The sequence below is a fragment of the Atta cephalotes genome (genome assembly GCF_000143395.1).
Source record: "Atta cephalotes unplaced genomic scaffold scaffold00012, whole genome shotgun sequence".
Lineage (NCBI taxonomy): Eukaryota > Metazoa > Arthropoda > Insecta > Hymenoptera > Formicidae > Atta > Atta cephalotes.
Genome location: NW_012130076.1, coordinates 402,227 through 420,622, shown reverse-complemented (window position 1 = coordinate 420,622; position 18,396 = coordinate 402,227). Strand labels below are relative to the sequence as shown.

At 31.4% G+C, this 18,396-nt stretch overlaps 3 protein-coding genes across 3 annotated transcripts in view; all 3 read left to right on the top strand.

Moving 5' to 3' along the window:
* The first annotated feature begins 4,398 nt into the window (after positions 1-4,398).
* On the top strand, positions 4,399-8,045 carry LOC105617327. The gene is made up of 6 exons (XM_012198892.1): positions 4,399-4,686; positions 5,045-5,315; positions 5,650-5,888; positions 6,121-6,501; positions 7,679-7,887; positions 7,961-8,045. Exons 1-6 carry the CDS (start codon positions 4,399-4,401, stop codon positions 8,043-8,045), a joined length of 1,473 nt encoding a protein of 490 aa, XP_012054282.1.
* Positions 8,046-10,063: 2,018 nt separating this feature from the next.
* LOC105617170 lies at positions 10,064-14,690 on the top strand. The gene is made up of 3 exons (XM_012198737.1): positions 10,064-10,084; positions 12,222-13,815; positions 14,098-14,690. The coding sequence occupies exons 1-3, from the start codon at positions 10,064-10,066 to the stop codon at positions 14,688-14,690; spliced, it is 2,208 nt and encodes a 735-aa protein (XP_012054127.1).
* A 3,246-nt stretch (positions 14,691-17,936) lies between these two features.
* The window catches only part of LOC105617326, a 6,126-nt gene continuing 5,666 nt past the window's right edge, over positions 17,937-18,396 (top strand). The window contains exon 1 of the mRNA XM_012198891.1: positions 17,937-18,038. Within this exon, the coding sequence (XP_012054281.1) occupies positions 17,937-18,038 (102 nt within the window). The remainder of the gene's footprint in view (positions 18,039-18,396) is intronic.

Genomic DNA, 18,396 nt, shown 5'->3' with positions numbered 1-18,396 from the left:
GAGAGAGAGAGAGAGCGACAAAGAGATTGCGAATCATTACGAGACGAACGATTACCTCCTTTCCATCCTCGTGATCCTTTCCCTTCCGTGACTCCCGACTGCATCGATCACCCATTCCTGCAAGGAATCTGTGCAAGAAAAACCGTTCTCCATCTCCTTCTCTTTCCCCTTTCCCGAACCGAAGCCCTTTTCTTCATTGTCTGTGATAGAATAGAACGATAGGCACTCTGTATAGGATTTTTCAGAAACACCTTGTCACGCGATCGATGAGATAAGCAGTAGTTAGCCTAAGTGATTAGTCGGCTAATCGTTATAATTTAAATTTCGATCGAACAAATGAACAAGAAGATGAAAAATTATTCTGATCAGTGCAGTGCGATCTTTTACACCATTCTATAATACAATTCTGCGAGCTATTAACCGATCATCTTCACTAATTACATTGTTTGATGTATACGAAAATGATTTATTGTTAGCTCTAATTCCGAAAAATTCAGAGAAAAGAAACATGAACTTGAACGTATCATTACAGATCATATAGACTAAGATATTATTCTAGATAGTAAAATCTACATGTAAAAGATTAACATGATTAATTACTCTGTATACTCTGTATACTCTTGTATCTGCACTGCAGAAAAAACGATTTTGCTGAAGTCTAAAAATTTAATTAGATATACAGATCAGAAGATAATTTTGCTAGAATCATCAAAATTAATTCTGTAGCATACTTAAACTTGTTGCTAAAATGTCAAAATTCCTTGCAGTATTGCGCAGCATGCTCGAGTTTTCTACATAATTATTTTGATGTTTATCAAAATCAATTTCACGTATCTGTATTTACCTCAATTAATTATTTCATCAAAATCATTCTTCTTGTGTGTTGTTAAAAATTTTATTTATATTAGCAAGTACATAAATATATTGGGCGAGTGAAAAATTGCCTAATTTATTATTAAAACTGAATTTAAAAACGGATTCTTAGAAATTATGCTCTATGGAATAGTACAATTGCCAATTTGAGTAAAGTATCTTGAACTTACATTTTTGTAGAATCGAGCTTTTGTATTCATTTAATATATTAATTACAGTTTAAAAAAATTACATATTAAAAGAATTTAGAGTAACACGAATATATCAAAATTATGTTAGAAAAATCGTACAAAAACTAAAATTATTGTAGTAATTCATTATCAATATAATTTTTTCCCGAATTGTAATTATTGTAAAATATACATCTGTTTTAAATACCAAATACTTATCACCTTTAAATTAAGCAAAATTACACGTCCAAATCTCATAGCTCAATCTTGTATATAACTATTACGCAATGGTGAAAATAATCCACTTTTCCATAAGTGTATACGCAATTATGTAGTTCAATAATCGAAAATCATCACTTCCTACGAGATCGTCCAATCGATCATTTTCTCCATTGTTCGCAGAAGACAACTAACGTTGGTCATTATGTAGAACTTGTTTCTCATTATGTAGAACTTGAATTAATAAACGATAGATAATATCACGAATTTTTAATTATTTGTTTCGATAATAATGAATCACAACTATTTCTATTAAATTTCTATCAAATGTTAATTAAAATTATTTAAAAAATAATGCTTATTTAACTTGTAATTAATTTATATCAAGCATTAATGGAAACATTATTGTAATTAAGAGAGAAGATATCTTAAGGGATAATCTTAATCAAATTTATATGAATAAAATTTTATGTCATATATTTTAATATTAATGCTGTAAAAAATTATTTTTACATTTGTAATATACTTGTATTCTCATTATAGAGATGTAAATCAGTAAAGTTGTATTTAATTTATTTTAAGTTCAAATTATATTGCAAAATTGATTGAAACGCTCAATTTAAACAACTCAATTTAGTAACTTAGTAATAATCGAATAATCAGGTATGGATAATCAGTGCAAGTAATACGGCTTTAAAAGATCAAGAGAACATTTACGTGAAAATAACGAGTGCCTATAACGCTATTATGCCAGCATTTAACGCTCTTTATTCTACATTAAACGCAATCAGATAGCCGATCACATGAACAACGTTCGTGGAAAGAACGCTAATGATTAAGTAAATGGTAAAGCTTGTTTCTATGCAATTTGATCACTTCGACACGATATATACATTCTCAGGAGATTGCGTTTTAATAACCGATTTTTTTCTATCGCGAAGATTAATTTCACACTAACGATGTGGCATCTTCGATGCGAATGTTTCTACGAAAGGATTAGTTTTCCACCGTTCGTGATGGATGTAAAATGATCGTCCTAGGCAAAATAACGTTTTCTTATCTATTAATCATACTTAAAGTTTTCCTTTTATGTGTTTACAAAACATCAGCGTATCTTGTATCTTTTTGTATACGTACACGCGTGTATTTAACATCAATCAATTTCACTTCAATCATTATTTTTTATCTAATTAACTTGAGTGTCAAGAATTACTCTTGTTAGAAACTCTGTTTATACTTTCCCGAAATTTATAAAATCCACTTTAAAATCCGATTGTTCCATCTTTTGTTAAATTTTATCTATTGGGTAAATAGCAAGATTATTCAATCACATGCGCACATTACCGGATTTAGCTAACAAGTAAAATTTATCAAAAGATGGAATAACCGATCCTTAATGATCTATATTTTAAATCATTTTAAATTTCGAAATAGATTTCTATATTTATAATTTGATATGCTATGTATTTGAATATACATTTATGTATATATTTTAATGTATATTATTTTTAGCTTAATTAATTTTGTGCTATATTTTATATTTTAATTTTTAAATTAATTCGTTCTACACAAAACATAAAATTAAAAATAAAATTCTATCCTATATTCTATCATCGCAGATCACTTAATGAGTTAATTTAACATAATATTTTATTAAAAAGAAGCAATTGATATATGATTGATATATTATTTCTAAAGCAGTTATTTCCAAAACCGATTATAAAAGCTTGGAAAATATTTATTTTTAATATTGTTATATGTATTACATAGAGTTTTCAAGACACGTTAATCTTTCTCTCAAATGAAATCCAGCCATATGATTTAAAAAATCAAGGGAATAATTTAACGAATATCTTCACTTTTACTCCTATCGATAGTATTCTGCGTGGTCCACGATCGACACGGATTATCACACACGCTTTGATCACGAAGTGAAGTGCTCAACAGGAGATACATCTGGTAGGGGTAAAGGCATATAAGAGAACGGACGTCTGATTCGGTTTTATAGTAGAGCTAAATCCCTTGTGTCGTGTCTTTATTTTTTTTATATATTTGCAATATGGTAAGTATGACCCCGCTATTTAAAAATGTTATTTCAATAATTTAGTTTAATTATATAATACCGCACATTATATAACCACCGCGAAAAAGAAATGCATAACTTTGTTGTTAGATAAACTTTATTATAAGAAAAAAGTTTTGTAACAGTTACATATTGACTTTATTAAAAAAATCACAAATAAAAATATCGTGCAAACGGACTTGCTTTCAGAGAAATATATAAAATGAATTTTTTTTATAACAAAATAAAAAAAATAGTTATCTCCGTGGTTGGTGATACGTTCTGTAAATTGAAAAATATTTAGAGTAATATTTCGAAATTCCGTTATAAATTTTTAAAAAAACGTAGCTTTTTCCCGGTACATGGCACAGTAACATGTATCTGAAAATTCATTTAATAAAAAAAAAAACGAGAGAAATGTATATGCGTGCATATAGTGTTACACGTGTTGGAGGAGGGAGCAATCCGCCCCGCCGATGGCGGGACAACACATTCTATATAAGAGTGGTCCATGCCGGATGTTTGACCCAGAACTTCGCGTGCAGTGAAAGTGTGTCCGGTGCAAATACGTTTTTACCAGAAACGATAATGGTGATTAAAATATAATTAGCCACTAAGACGCGTTATCGTTGATCACTTCGTTATTAGATTAATTATTATTATTATATAATGTATAATTTAGGGACTATTAATTTTTTTCTGTTACACATTCTTTTGTATATGTTCAAATTAAAAATAAAAAATTTATAATAAATAAATTTGACAAAAAGACGATTTCTTAATCTTGCGATTTTTAGTAAGTCATATTGAAATTTATTGAGTTCAACTTTCAGCATAATTTCATGTCATCATATTTTATCATCGTATTTTTTCTAAATATAATGATATGTTTTCCTTCCTTTGATATGCATCAAGAAAGCAATTAACTTTTTATTTACATGACACATGCCAATCATGCCACTTATATTATAAACTTGAAAGACATTTATCAATGTTATATTTGATAGAAACTTATAGATTATGCACAATTGAATGACGAATTTTACAAAGAGAATAAAAGAGCAGAGTGGACGGATGATTGACAGTAATTTTAACTTTCCCTTTCAATTACAGAAAGTCTATTTAATATTGGGTCTGCTGGTAACAGCGACGTGTGCTGAGAAGAAAATTAATTTAGAAGATATAGAAAGAGATACTCTGAAGGCGGAGGGTAAGACCAAGGCCGAGAGCATCCAGACTGATGAAACGAAATATACCGCCAAGCCCAATCAACAGCAGTATCAAATACCAAGCCAATATAATACTTTGGGTCAACCCGAACTGTACGTCCCACCTCAGCGACTTCAGGATATAAAATATAGTGTAAGATATTAATTAAACACACATTGTAATATGCGAAATTTCAAATGTTTTTACTTCTTTTAATTACATTCTTATATCGATATAAAAATAATTGATAATGACATTATTCATAAGATAAATTTAATTTATACAGAGTGTCTCAGGATTTCACCGACAAATTGCAAGACTTTATTCTATATATGGAAATAAAAAAAATGTTTATAAAGTTTGGTAAATTTTTTATTACAAAGTTATTTTGAGACACCTGTATAAGATAAACAATATTAATAGAAGGAAAATAATAATGTATTTAAATCTACCGACTATAAATGTGCCTTCATTTATTAACTCTTTTATTTTCTTGTTTTATTATCATTAGCAGGTGCCTGAAGAATACATTCAAGCCAATCAATATACTGCACAAGAAGCACAATATAAGCAGCCGAACCAAATTCTGTCACAGCAAAATATTCCACCGATCCAATATTATGACGGATATCAACAGCAAGTGGAAATAGCTAAAGGCATTAATCCTACTGCCTTTGAATCGCAAAAATTAAATTACCAACCGGAAATAGTAGTAGGCAACCACATCCAAAGTGTTCAACAAAAAGCAGTCACAGAAAAATACACGAAAGCCATTAATAAAGGTAAACATCAACAAACTGAAATGTTTATAATACGTCGTTATTCTTCAAATTTATATTCAAGAATTTTTTAAATAATAATTTTATATAAATTTTTTACTCATATCTAAATTATTATGTTAAAAATTACAAAATTATAAATTAATAATGGAATAAAAAAAAATTATTACATTTAATTATATGGAGAAAAGACAATAAGTAAGTCTTATTTTTTAAAATTAAGAAAGAAAAAAGAATCTAAATTCATTTAATAGACAAAGTTTTTAAAATAACTATTAAAATAAATAACTATTAAAAGAGAGAATATAAAATTTGATTTAACTTTTTCATTTCGCAGATCCTGCTTACATTGACATTCCGGTGGCACAATTGCTTCCCTATTATTCTCATTTGGATGTTAATCCCTTAGTGAATCTAAAAGGTGCTGGACTGACGCAACCTCCGTTACAGTTTGTCAACCACGCGGCTCAACAAATTTCCATACCCGTATATGCCCCCGTACATAATCAAAAACAATTGATCTCTTCCGTAAAACAACCTTATTCTGCTGTCGAGCCAGTAACGTTCACGACCAAGGTAAATTTAATTTGCGTGAATGCAACTCTCCCAAGTAAATTGTATTCTTGTGCAAATGATTATGTAGCACTAATCGTGTCGCAATATTGTGATTTAATGCAATGTGAAAGAGAAACGTTAGGCTTTCTTCCTGCAAACAGCTTCACGAATATTTTAGCATTGATTTGAACCGACTACAAGTCGGTTTTTTGTCAATTCTGTTTTACTCGTCACACAATCGTGAATATTTCAGGCGCCGAAAGAATTGACATATGCAAATCCAAGTTCACACAAAAAAAAAATCAACTCGGCCCAACCATTGACGACACCCTTCTATGTCCAACCCCAGCAATCGCTAGCTCAAGAAAAGCCTTTATTACATACGCAAGCTTACATCACGCCTTCGCAACCGCAGTATGTGCACCAATTAGTTTACATGCAGCCCGGCATAATTTACAGCGATCCCACTACCGCTTATAGCAATCTTTACACTCGTCTACCAGCCTACATTCAGGATAACTATCTTCGCGCAAATCAGCAACAGCTGTATATCGCATCGACAATCGGCCACGAAGTACCGAAGGAAGTCTTGCAGGAGCAGATTAGCCAGGACCTCCCACAAAATTTTATTAAGGTTGGTGTAATTGTAATAGATAGAAATAAATTCTAGAGTGCCATGATTAATATTTCACTCAGCGTGATTTACTTACATGATTATGTTGATCGAAAATCGGTGTTTTGTAATAGAAATAAATTAACCTCGTTAACGGAATGATATCGCTATCTAATTAATATAGCTTAATTACCTCTTTTGTCATGCTGCTGTCTATGTGTTTTCTATTGACATATTAATTTTATTTTAACAAATAGAAACGCATAATATTTCCTATTAATAATTTAATTTTTTTTAAATATAATACTATTATATTGACTTAAAAAACGATGAATGAAAAGTATATATTGCATATTTTTAACAATTCTTTTCCTTCCGTTTAATTAAAACATATGCGTTTCAAGGTAAAAAATATAAAATATTTTTTAAATAAAATTTTCTTCTGATTTTTTATTACAAATATACACTAAGAAGAAATTTTTGATATCTATGACTATAATTACATAGTATAATTATGATTATTATTGTTTTAATATTAATAATAATCAAGGATAAGAGATAAATAATGCCGTTATTTTTACTTATAATGATTTGGTAATGACCTTGCAATTTTTTGACAGTAATGATAAATAATTAAAAGCTAAAGTTGAGAAAGTCACTTGTCAGTTTAAAAGGTAATTTGTCACCATTATGCTTTATTTATTGAAAAAAAGTATTGCAACGAATTAAAATAGCGAGTAAAAGTAACGCATCGGCAAGTAACAAGTAAATTACGTTTTTCAATAAATAATGCGTAATGATGGCAAGTTACTTTTCAAAAAAGTCATATTCCCAATTTAATTTTTAAATAGTTATCGTTATTATCATAAAAAATTGTAAAGTCATTATCAAATTATTATTACAAAAAGAACGAATAAAACAGCGTTGTTCCCATCATAATTATAATCATTTTAAATTCCAACTATATATTTTTATAAAACTATAAATATAATTATTATTATTATTAATATTACAGTAGTAATAACTATAAGTACGATATTATGTAATTATATCACAAATATAAAAACTTTTTCTATCAGTGTTTATTATATATTATATATTTACGACATCCTGCAGGATTATTCTTGCTTGAGAGTTCTCTTCTAAAATCGTTTTATTCTACGTAACAATCACCGTAATTTTGTTTCATTTCGAACAGGTGCCTGATGAGCCCAAACCTCATTTCGTACCGCCGCAATTCCCTCCACATGACTTTAAAGCTGGTAGCACGCAATTGGAACCTATTCGAAACTCCTTCGAAGACGAGCAGACCTTGCCGGTGCAAGATCACTCCTTGCCCTCGGAACCGAGGTCGCTACTTGATACTTACATACCAAGCAAAGTCATTGCTGCACAGGATACTGCCAGGTATAGTAGCGTGAATAATAAGATGTACCAGAGAATGCCGTATCATTATAATTACCCGTTATAACTGTTACAGGTACAAAGAAAGGCCGATAAAGCTGGAAGGAGGTTTTCTCCCATCGAAAGTAAACTTTGCGCTTAAGAAGCGCAAGTCTGAATAATGAGAACTGCCATAAGTGGCATGACGATTGACGAATGTCATATGTACACAAGGGTCAGTACAGTTTTTAAAACTCGATTATTAGCGATACCGATCATATGATGATCGAGGCATATGTGGATATCGAGAAAAGAATGTGACAGAGGTCAGCATCATCGCATCTAGTCTTTCATTGAAGATTACATAAAACCTTTTTATACTGTTCTCTTTTACGTTTGTAAAGATGTGTCTAGTAAATATTTTGTTTACAATTTTCAATAAAATTTAAAATAGAAAACACAGCTGGTAATACCTTTCTTTTCTGACTTGCAAAATAAATTAAAAATGTAGGTATATAGAATTTATTAATTATATACACTATATAGTTAAATAATTAATTATGTAATTATTTTACATTTATATAATATAATTTCACAAAAATATTTTTTATTTAAAGTAATAATTATTTCTTGTACATTATCACCGTTTATTGCGCATAATAAAAGTTAAAAATTTGTATAAATACAATTTTTAATAATAATATAATATATTTTTCTGACATTATTTACTTGTGAATAATATTCTTTTTAACATTTTATATGAAGTCTTATAAAGAATTATTTAAAAAAATTAAGATATTTTTATATTTTTGTTTTTCTATATTTAATTCTTATACTTAATTCTTGTATTTAATATATTTCTATGTTTAATTTATTAAATGCATTTAATTTATTAATGAAGTTACGTATGTAATAGAGGTGTATGAGAACCTGAATAGATCAGGTCGGATCGGAACGGGATTTTTTTATCGAGATCGGGTCAGGTTCTCGAAAGTATCGGGATTCTCGATAGAGAGAACTGTAACCAAACAATCACGTAAGATTGTTAAATATATTACGGGTTTTAAAATATGAAACATAGCATTCATAACATCTAAAAATAATTTCAATATTAAAAAAATAAATGATCGAGTGATTAAGTCGCGCAATAGAAGATCTGCCATTGATAAACGACAAGGCCACGCTCTTGTCTTCTTTCTACGAGTGTTATTACGAAAACAATAGTATATATTACTTATGACACGACATTATTACACAAGTTCTACTATTCCATCAAGTACACGAACAAAATTATTTATCAGTTATCAGCAATAAGCTCGTACAAGAGTAGCTGATTATATAAGTATTCTGTCTGTATACCGGTATTTGTGATAGTTTATGTTGCACATTCAGATAGACTAAATAAACTGCGTTGATAGACGAGAGGTAATGATGAAGGTATGTCTTATGTCAAGAAACCTACAAGTATATGCAAGTATTTATGTGAGTGCAACATATCAACAGAGTCCACACGAGAAAGCTGTTAGAGATGAACTCAACGGTGTAGGCACGCAAACTTAACTGTTTAAATTTCTGTTTGCTTTGTTAGTCGTTATGCGCTTTCTTTTTCTGTAAATGTGTAATTTACTGGAATCTTCTGAAAAATCCAAGTCAGAGATTCTCTGTCAATCCATCAGTTAACTATCAATGTCAATAATATTGTTAGTATTTGTGTAAATATATTGTTAATATTTGATCGCGTCAGTTTGAGTAAAACGTGTTAAATAAATTTAATATAAATTATTATAAATTATATAAGTTTTTAAAAAATCGCTAAAATTCTATTTCACATTATGAATTTTAGATTCGCTTTTTACTAACAAACAATTTATAGCATCTAGTTCTCCGATATATCCTTTATTCTAACATAGAAACTTTCCGGTTAATCCATTTATAGAATATATTTATTTACGTAACGTAAAAAGAATAAAAAAAATTCGCATATCGGTGTATCGATCTGTCAAACGTCGCTACGCTACTGGCAGATGTCTTTCCGTATCGAACGCGAATAGCGTTCGTTTCGCTGTGGTGAAACTATAATGATGGTGTCCTTCTCACACCAGGAGCGAGGGCATATAAGGTGGGATGTTCTGGCCTCAGCTTCATCAGTACCAAACATACACGACAAGTCCGCCAAGCTAGCAGGTTAAGGTCGACCGTCATGAGTTTCGCTAGATTCTACGTAAGTACTTAAATTAAAATTGTTTTATATATTTAACGCTCTGTTCTTGTTTTCCTCAATTTCCTCTTCCATTTTATTAAGTAATGGTATGATTAATATTTATTATATATAATATATATTCTGTTATAAAATTAAAAATTAAATTTAATAGGAACATCATATTTACATATTTTGATTTCTCTGTAATTCTCGTTATAAAGTTGTAAAATTAAAATTTATTTTTAATTTTCTGTTAGCTATCTTTATCAATGTTACATTTTCTTATAGAGAAAGATATAACTGTTATATTGTCTTCAATTTTATTGAAATTTTAATGTAAAAAAATATATTAAGAAAAAAATAAATTTTCATGTTTTTCTATATTTGTAATTTTTATTTATCCCTTTGTTTCTGTATAATTAATACAAAAATAAAAATAATAATTTTTGCTTGTATGATATTAACATCCTGCATCAATCCTTTTTAAATAACAACTTTATAATTTTAATAATAAAATGACATTGCGATAAATGTTACTGACACAGTTATACGTAATTGCGAAGCTAATAGCCGCGTGTTGACTTCAGTCACTCACGAATAACATATTATCGATAGGAATTGATTGCGCGTAAAGTCTCGCGGTTACAGATGTTCAAATTTAATAATCCGACCGAAGCTTTAAAACTGAAAATCCGTGAAAAATATTTTAATGGAAAGACATCAATCGTGCCATTTTTCGGCACGTCAGTTGCAAAAAATTTTCTTTTTTTTTATGTGTGGTCGAATAAATGTTTCCTGGACTCAACCGGACGTAATTGCGGTGAAAGTGCCACAAATTTTTTTTCTGATCACGGTCCATACGCGAAGAGGCGGTGATAAAGTAGCTACAGCAGATGCTCTTGAGTAAGCCAGTGAAAGTCAGCAAGAAGGATGAGCCACACATCTCATCTGCACGCAACGCTTCTTTCGATTCGCGAACGCATTTTTTGGCATTAGGTAACACTACGCGTTTCGCGCCGACGACGTAATGTGAACGATCGGGGAGATCGGCGTGAAATTTGACATCTCTTCAATTGCGACACATCGCGTTTTTACATCTTTGTCACCGCCAATTTCGAATTGATTGACGAGCTGACGACCGACCGCGATGACCACATTCGACGCGCTGCACGCGCATCTATTTTCATCATGTGTCGCATGCTGAATATTTATTGGGTTATTAATACCAGAATTGTAATTTGAGAACAGTCGGCATGTTTAGTTCAGGAAAATAGAAAAAAATCAGATTAAATTTAAATATATATCGCTACTTATAGATATACTTAATTTATATACGCTTTAATTAAAGTATGAATAATTTCCCGAAAAGCATAAATATATAAATTATTCATTTTATTTGCAGTATTTGAATTTTAGTTGATTCCTAATTTGATATTCTTAATTTTTATATATTTTTTAAATTGTAATATTAATTTTTTAATTTCTCTTATAAATTATTTTAATGTTGTCTTTATAAATATGTAAGTTAAGTACATCTATGATTCCATTAATTAATATTTTACAAATAATATTACAATAGATTAAATATTTTAACATAAATGATTAAATAATGTAATATATATCCAGCTTTTAAGGTTATAGTAAATTCTTTATGATTTTTTATTGCACAAATGGAAAGCAATATTTTCTGCTATCGTTATCTATATAGCGACGTTTACCTAAAGAAAGCGGTGAAAATCGCAAGTGCGCAACGAATGAAACCCGTTATGGTATTGACCGACACACTTGACTCTGACCTTACAGGAATATCTTTCCATATCTTTAGCTTCGCTTTCCTCCTAGATGACAATTATGCGATCGTTATTTTTGTAATTACCGATTGATATGCGATTGTTATTTTTATCATAACCGGATTATCATTTCGACAATATTTTCATAAAATATAAACATAATATTTAATTAATTACACATTCTTTTTGAATGTATATTATTACGGAGAAAATTCAATCTAAAATAATTCAATCAGTATTTCTTTCCAATCATACATACTAAACAGAGAAGGGAAGTGAAAGTGAGATCTCCTTTGCCGGAGATCGATGACCAACACATTGTTACATCGCATCTGGTGCGATTTCTTACACATGCCCCTGACTTTCAGATCGCCACATTTCTATTGATACACGGGCTCTGCACGGAGACTACCGGAAGCAGAGAGATCAAGGTGAACGACTCGGACAGCATCGAACGTCCTATTATCGATGATGCTGCCGATGTTTCAGACGCCGAGAGAAGAAAGGAAGAGGAAGAGAAGCAAAGAGAAAATGTTGAGGAAATGTTACCAATCCTACCGCCTATAATACTTCTAGATTTTGATAACGGTACAATCGAAGATAATATGACCGATGAGAAGTCAAAACGCACCGTGAATAACGGCCTTGGAAATTATGGATTCGACCGAAATTCCCTGCTTGCCCCACGAAAATACAATTATTACTTTCCTGCGGGAAAAACCGGAACCACAGTGAGCATCGAAGAATCCATCAGCCCGTTTCTTCCGAGGACCATAATTGAAAAGGTATTGCCGAGCAATCGAAAACCGATTTCTGGCTCAATCAATTTTGAACAACAGAGGTTCCGTACTTCGACAGGATCAAACTATCAGTATTATAATTCTATGACAAAATTACCACAAGTATTTGGGCTACGAACGAAATTGATGAAGACATCCGATTCTGAAACTTATCAAGAATTCACGCCGATTACCAGACCCTCCATTGATGCGTACTCGAATGTAGATTTTCAGGATGGTATACACGCGTCTACAACGCCGCAATCTTTGACGTTTGGTCCTGCGGAAGCAATAACGGGTTACGTTACTCAAGATCCACGAAGTTATACAGCCTCTAGTTTAAGTCGATATACTTATGTCACTCCGAATCCGTTATACATCCAAAGATATCTGGGACAGAGTCTTCAGCACACAATAAACATGCAGAGTTACTCCAGACCGAAGCAAGGTGCAACGAAATCCTCGACGTCCAGTCCCCATGAGACTGCTGCTTTCTCGGAACATCTAAATTCTCGTGATTACGCACGACCAGGTTTAAATACAGTGGAATCTTCGACTCCCGGGTCCGACGATGGGTCTAACTACTCAAAGGATGCTAGACCGTTCCCCAATTTGCCTCGATACACAGTGGAAAACGGTGTCAGATACGAAAACAAGATATTCTGGAAGTATCCAGATGGCAGAGTGTCCGACGAGCCGCCTAAGACGTACGAGACTTATTCCGAATACCCATCATTGGCTGCATTACAGGCAGCTAAGGATCAGGACGCCTCGCAGGTCTACGAATCTGCCTCTACGGAAGGCAGCGTGATGTCACAGGGCCCAGTGCAGTTTCCGTTGGCGCCGGAATCCTCCAATTCAAGAATCCCGTTCATCTCGACCAATTCCCTATCCCGCTTGCAGCAGCAACAGCAAGCGTTTCGACAGGGATATCAAAGCTTCATTAACCATAAGCAGACAGCTTCGCAGCAAGTCAAAGCTGGCAGTGGAATTTCACCCATATATTCAGTCCCCTCGACAACTCTATCGCCGAAGAATCCTCTCAAGTTAACCGGGAAAAATCCGAAAAATCGATACGAGACGTTAAGACCGATCTCGAAATACATGGTGAACAGTCCGAATCCGGAATACATTAACAACGCGGAGAAGAATACGAAACCTATCAGATTTTTCACTTCATCAGGTAAGCTATTTTAATAAGATATTTTATCGAAACACACTAGTGAAAAAATGATTGCATAATTTAATTATATAATAATTTAAAATTTTCGCCAATTATTATTAATTTTTTGGTGGAGCTGTGATAAATATTATTATTATTGACATTATAATACAATAGTAATAACTATAAAATTAGAGTTTCTAACCATAATTATTATACCACGTAACTATAATAAAAAATATCAAAAACTTTTACTACACGATATGTCGTGATCATGCGATTACTTAAGAATTATTTTCCTAGCTGACAGCAATTTGGCTAAAAAGAACATAGGAGACAAGAATCTGAACAGCTACTCAAATCTACAGTACTCGGATTTATTGAATTACAATCCGTCTATCTCGCAGTATATCAAAAATCCTGCATCTATTCTCAATGTGCAGCCGACTTTCGTGCAAGCTGGAAGCTCCTTGATACCCGTAATTATTCTAAGAGTAGACGGTGTGCCACCTATACAACGCAAGGCAACGCCAAACATGAACTTGAAAGCTTTGTTGCAACAATATCTTGTTCAATATGCCAAAAGTATTGAGGAATTAGCACAACAGTCCAATTATGATCTCGGTGACGATCAACCCCCGAAGGATCAAAGTTCGTTCTCTACTAGTCCTCTACGTGAACTAGCGCGATTAACATCAAATGATCCTCGGGACTTGATCGGCAATCCTACAGAATCCTATTTCGGCAAGTCGAGTTACGAAACGAGCAATCTGGATGGCGAAAAAAATCCTTCAAGTGGAAAATATGGCGAGCGTACGGCGGCCCGGCCGAAAGTGAAAAGTGTGCAGATCATAGAAGATCCAATTGATCCAAGACTCGCAAATCATAGACTTTAGAACGATCGTTTGCAAACAATAGACAATATATCCCTTGACTTTTGTGTTCTATAAATTCGGTTTTTCTAAAATACATTCTGATGAAATGTAAAATTATATTTTTTATCAGTTCGATATATCTATTTCAAGATATGTTATTAAAGAAATAAAAAATTCGAGGATTAAAAATCTCGATATAAATTCACAAAAACGAAGATGAAACTAAGATGAAACGCACATTTTCATTTGAGTTTAAAGAATATTGCGATAATATAGAATGTTATCTTAAGAAAAATAACCGATAATACAATAGAACATCAAAGTTAAGCTAAAACGATTGATTAATGCAACATTAACTACTATATATGAAAAATTATTTTTTTCTTTGCATATTCTCTATTTTTAAGTATTAAATAATTACAATATACATTATTTGTACATTATTTGGCACTTCACAGAGAATGAAATGAAATTTTGTGCCATGAACCGATTTAAAAAAACGAGATGATAATAATAATAATAATAATAATAATAATAATAATAATAATAATAATAATCGGGCGTTAGTGATACGATAGTATTTATAATGTGGGATTGTGCAATGTATTATAATACATACAAACGTACCTGCGCTACTGATTTGTTGAGAACACGCAAAGTATTAATAAATTTTGTTGCCGTTCTTCGGGAAAGCGGTAGTAAGCAAAGCATAACTTTTGCTTTGCACCTACAGAAAATCAGCCAAACTTCTACACTTCGAAAAGGTACCTTATATATAGATCATAGTGCATAAGTCCTTGTACCCGATTTAAAATAATCACAATTTGTATACTGCATTATATAAGCTAATGAAATAAGCAAATAAGAAATTTGTATATAAATTAAATTTGTATTATTTTTGCCTCAAATTTCTATGTAAATCAATTATTTCTAAGAGACATAAATCTTTTCATTTTGTACTTTTCATCAAGATTTTTAGCAGTCACATTTTGTTTATTCCCTATAAAAATTTGTAGTTCTATAAAATTAATAATTCTATAAAATTTTGTAATTGTGTAAACTTTATTAATAAGAATCTTTTTCTTTTAAATATATGATTGTGAAATATATTCATTTAAAAATAAATATAGTTGCATGTGAAAGTCAATCAAAAGTAGGAAGCTATATAATAGTGACGATATGTAAAATTATCTATTGTACAAGTTATAATGAAACTAACCGCTAGGACATAGTTTTCTAATTTGATTCATTTTTTATTATAATTTCATAATCTTCTTTGATTTTCCTCACTTAAAATTGTTGAAATGACTTGAATACATTATTACATTGTAAAGTTAAAGAATACTCTACAAAATATTAAAAAAAAAATGAAACATATTTTCAAGAATTAACCAATGTTTAGTAAAAATTTGTTCATTAAAAATTTTTTGACATAAATTAAATCAATTTTAATTGAAGTATTGTTCAACTATCGATCAGTAACCATTAAAATCAAGAATTGCAATGGATAGACATGACAAGATTTTTCTTTAATAAATCTTACACAAATAAATTCCGCTTCAATAAAATTTTATTTTGATTATCTATAAAGATGAGCAGTGCTAAAAATTAAAAAGTTGTGATAAAGTTCCTTGAACATTCCCCTTTCCCCCTCCCTCCCCCCTAGGAAGAATCTTTCTTTCACTTTTCCTATTTATATTCATATTTATATTTATATATATATTTATATATATATTTATATTTATATTTATATTTATATTTATATATATATTAATATTTATTAATATTTATATTATATATATATATATATATATTAATATTTATATTTATATATATTTATTTTTCCTATATATTTTTCCATAGAAGCAATGATTAAAAAGCAGTTCTAGGATATCCTATATATTACATTATATAGCAACGTAAGTATCGTTTGATTACTGGAAAAAGCTGGTAAACACACATTAGAAGAGTATTTATTAACTTTTCCCACTAATTACAGCCTTGATTATAAGTACAAAGCACCCTCAATTTATTGTATTTTCTTGGAAAAGAAAAACGATAATAAGAAAATAAGAATCAAAGAATAACAAAAATTAAAATTTGTTTACTTTATTAGAACATTTTATATCAATTTTTATACTTATTGCAAAGGCCGTATAAGTGCGTACGCATAAGTAAAGTAAAAGTTTTCGCTTTAGAATTGCTATCAATCTACACACATTAAGCGGCAATCAAGCGCTATTATGCGTTTACTCAATATGACAATGCGTAAACGCTGGTGCCATCCGAGAGAAATATAATTCCAAATTATTAATAAAAAAGATACTGGCGCGCAAGCGCGTGAAGATACGTATCAATGTCGACCGATGCCGTTGAACCTCAATTAACGTTAATTATCTGGCAAGCGCGTAAAAAAAGAACTTAAGCCCGCTCCAGCTCCATTGTTAATTCCACGTTTTCACAACAGACAGGCTCCGACGATATATCTACGTTGCATCTACGGCAATTGCGGCACGGCAATTAGGCGCGAGGCATTAAACTGCTGAACGTTCAAGCACGAGCGCGAAAGACTCCGCATGCAGGCAGGAGATCGGCTCGTGTTCATTACACACGGACGTGCACCTTCGTTTCCACGGCGCGCATCGGGAGGAGTAGACGCATCAGGTATAACGCGTGTGTTCTAGAGCGCGTAAAATTATGGCGGAAAAAGTACTGGCAAGAGATACCTCGGATCGATCAGAGACAATAAGAACCGCAGGAAATTGTAAAGCGCCGAAAGTGCATTCGGATTGATGTTCCCAATGCGGTTTCCAATAGATAAAACAATAATATTCTATACAGAGACCTAGAATCTCTTCGAATCTCTCCTACTTATTTGTTTTATAATTGACGCCATCCTGTTGGTTATAAATAAATATTTTGCGATGCATTTAGAAAAATAGCGATCACTTGTTCTTTTCATAATATTCCGCGATCAGTATCTCGGAATTTGACATAAAAAACGATTTTTATTTCAATTGAGATCATTTTTCGTATACCATAAGTACGCCCTCTCTCCATTTCCATATAATTACGATCATTGTTGCTAGAATTCTATGTGATGGGATGACAACCACGTCCCATCCTACGTTGGACAATATTTCTCCAGGTGCACTCGCGTGTCGCGAATGAAAGTATCCTCTGCGGCTGTGTACTGTACAGGATAATATTTAGAACGATATTTTTCTCTTAACCGCCGGACTGTATAAAGAAAATCGCGTATCTACTATGTGGCTCAGTTCTCGCGTGGAGGTTCACCACGCGCGTTTCTTGAGATTATTACGAGGCGAGGATACGGGAACGAATGATCGTTATCAATGTGAACGCGTAGTACAGTGTGGCACATGAATTTCCTTTTTGTTTCATGTTTCATTTCTGGAGGAATCTTAAAAATGATTTCAATAAAAATGATTTTTTATTATGTAAGTACTTAGAGTACTGAGTACTTTGTGAAAGTGTTCATTTGTGCGATAAAAAACAAAATTTGTTGTTTGATTTTTGGTGTGAATAAAAATTTTTGTAGAAACAAATTTGATATATTAACTGTGACATAAATTAATAAGGCGGAACATTAAATGCAATGTCGCATTATTTTCCAATTTGAGTGACAGATTTTTCCCTATACATGATATAGAACTTTCTCTAAGAAAATATTTATCTAATATAATGTATTTCTCTCTCTCTCTCT

What these genes read in the sequence shown, in the direction of transcription:
- LOC105617327 (XM_012198892.1), top strand. Translation starts at nt 4,399, where the DNA reads ATGATTGACAGTAATTTTAACTTTCCCTTTCAATTACAGAAAGTCTAT. An exon ending in CACGAAAGCCATTAATAAAG is followed by an intron (nt 5,316 to 5,649) that starts GTAAACATCAAC and finishes TTCATTTCGCAG; the next exon opens with ATCCTGCTTACATTGACATT. An exon ending in CAGTAACGTTCACGACCAAG is followed by an intron (nt 5,889 to 6,120) that starts GTAAATTTAATT and finishes TGAATATTTCAG; the next exon opens with GCGCCGAAAGAATTGACATA.
- LOC105617170 (XM_012198737.1), top strand. Translation starts at nt 10,064, where the DNA reads ATGAGTTTCGCTAGATTCTAC. An exon ending in TGAGTTTCGCTAGATTCTAC is followed by an intron (nt 10,085 to 12,221) that starts GTAAGTACTTAA and finishes CCTGACTTTCAG; the next exon opens with ATCGCCACATTTCTATTGAT. An exon ending in CAGATTTTTCACTTCATCAG is followed by an intron (nt 13,816 to 14,097) that starts GTAAGCTATTTT and finishes TTATTTTCCTAG; the next exon opens with CTGACAGCAATTTGGCTAAA.